This window comes from Nestor notabilis, unplaced genomic scaffold (genome assembly GCF_000696875.1).
Source record: "Nestor notabilis isolate BGI_N333 unplaced genomic scaffold, ASM69687v1 scaffold13543, whole genome shotgun sequence".
In the NCBI taxonomy this organism is placed as follows: Eukaryota; Metazoa; Chordata; class Aves; order Psittaciformes; family Psittacidae; genus Nestor; species Nestor notabilis.
In genome coordinates, this window is record NW_009921549.1 from 613 (window position 1) to 2908 (window position 2296).

Genomic DNA, 2296 nt, shown 5'->3' on the forward strand with positions numbered 1-2296 from the left:
TGGCCCTGGCTGTACCATCTCCTCTGGATCCAGCCTGCAAGGAAGAGAGAAGAGAGGACTGGGACGGGGATGGTACCCTTGTTTTCTGCTCACCTGAGGTCTGCCTATGGAAGGATGGGAGCACAAGGCTGCATCTTCTGCCCCGGCTGTCCCATGGGAGAGCCCTAGATGCTGCCCAAGGGAAGGGCTTCCTACCTGTCGCTGGGGGAGGCCAGCTCCTGCTTGATGATGGGGAAGAGTGGTTCACTCTCCACACCCTGCTCCTGCTTCAGCTTGTACAGCTTCTGGCGCAGCACATCCTGGTGCCGCTCCCGCAGCCTGTGAGGACAAGAGGAGCTCTCAGGTCCCACCGAGCAGAACCCCCTCGTGCCCACACCTCCCAGAGCTCTGACACCCACCACATCAGCTGGAAATCCGCTGAGGTTTGTAAGGTTTGGGGCGAAATAACCCTTCAGTTTGATTCCCTCTTAGAAACCTCACTGTAAACATTGCTGCTGGAGAAGGGACTGTCCCCAGCTCTTCTCTCCTCTCGGGACAACCCCCCACTCAGAAAAGCTTAAGACCCCTCCACTGGAGACTTTGGGTTTGTGTCCCCCCCAACCCAGCTCTACTCACAGCAGGGTCTGTGCTGCCCCTTCCCACAGCCCTGGCCAAGGGACAGCCCCTGCTCTTACCTGGCCCGAGCCATGTAAGCCTTCAGCTGCTGCAGCAGACTCTCCCAGTACCCAATGTCCAGGTTGGGGCCTCCTGCCCGGATCTTGCTCTCAATGCCCTGGTACAGCACTTGCAGCTGGTTGTACGTCTTCCCCTTGAACACGGACTGCACATCGGAGCTGACCGAGGCATTGACGCCATCCCGACGCTCTCCTGGACGGACAGACAAGGGCAACCAGCTGGTCTGGAGCACTCAACCTGCCTTCAGCCAGGCCTGACAGTGGAAGCAGATCCACAGCCTCCATCCAGCAGATCCCAGAGAGCTCCTCTGAACCCCAGCGCACACAGCAGACCCTACAACCCACCACTCACACTCCCCTTGACACCCACACCAGGCTCTGCCCTCCCACTTACCTGGTCCTCCTTTCCCAGAGGCCTCCAGCTTGCGGAGCTTGGCTATCTCATCCTCAGTGATGATGGTCATGTCCCTCCAGAAGTCCACATTCTTCCCTTGCTCCAGCTCCATGTAAACCTGCAGGCAGAAGACAAGCAGGACATCAGGCCCCTGCTCCACACCACAGGCAGGGAAGCAGAGCCATAGAGGGAGAAGCCTTGAGCACAGGGGTGGCAGAGCTGGTACCTGGATGTCCTCCACCAGATCCTCCATGTCGGAGACGGTCAGGCCGTTCAGGAAGGTGTAGGGCTCGTGCATTTCCACAGCCAGGTCGTCATCCTCTGCACTGATGTACTTGGCCAGAAGATCAATGGGTTTCGCTCTCCCATCCCGAATCCGGATCTTGGACCTAGAGGAAAGGGACAGCGATCGGTGCCTGCCATCCCCTGCTCCCTGCTGGGCCTGTCCCCGCGGAGCCGCACATCTACCGCAGCTTGGCCTGCTGCAGGTGGAAGTTGTCCTCCTGCTCCTCCCAGGTTTTGAAGTGTTCTGCCTCCTTCTCCCGCTGCAGCATCTCCAGCTCCTGCTCCCGCATCGCCTTCTCCCGCTCTCGCTCCAGGCGCAGCTGCTTCACCTGCCCGGGCAGAGGGAGATGTGAGGCCACCGCAGACGTGACACCGTGTCTCGGTGCTGTGAGCTGGCACTTGTCCTGCTCAGCACCTCCTGAGCTGGACTGAACCCCAAGAGTAGTCTTCGCACCCTGGAACAGCAGAAATCTACTGTGCCCCCCCCCCCCCCAATCCTGCATCCTATGGGCACCCCTAATGAGAACAAGGGGGCTTTCAGGTGAGCAACTGGGAGAACTGGCCTAGCCACAAGGTTCTCTGTTGGATGGTCTGAGGGAAGCGGCATCTGATCCTACCTTCTGCAGCTCCAGGCGATTGTCCTCCTGGATTCGCTTGTTTCTCTCCTTCAGGTCCTTCTCATCCAAGTGGCTGATTCCTTTCTTTTCCAGTGCCTGAAATGGAGTGGCCAAGGGCAGCTGTGAAACCCAGTGACTCCTACAGCCCTGACCAGCCAGCAGATCCCACCACACCCACCTGCTTCCACTGCTCCAGTGAGCTCTGATGCTGTCAAAGGCCCCCAAGTCCCTCAAATCCCACTCCTGAAGCCCCTCAGCGAAGCACAGGCATTAACACACCAGTGAACACTGCTCAGCTCTTGGCCTGCAGCACCCAGGAGGTCCAG

General features: G+C 59.0%; 1 protein-coding gene across 1 annotated transcript in view; it reads right to left on the reverse strand.

Annotated features, from left to right (window-relative positions):
- Window positions 1-156: 156 nt before the first annotated feature.
- CACTIN (cactin, spliceosome C complex subunit) overlaps window positions 157-2296 on the reverse strand; it is a gene marked incomplete at its 5' end in the record, with an annotated part of 2776 nt that continues 636 nt past the window's right edge. The window contains 6 exon segments of the mRNA XM_010011212.1: window positions 157-318; window positions 675-867; window positions 1069-1186; window positions 1295-1457; window positions 1537-1682; window positions 1971-2066. Of these exon segments, the coding sequence (XP_010009514.1) occupies window positions 192-318; window positions 675-867; window positions 1069-1186; window positions 1295-1457; window positions 1537-1682; window positions 1971-2066 (843 nt within the window).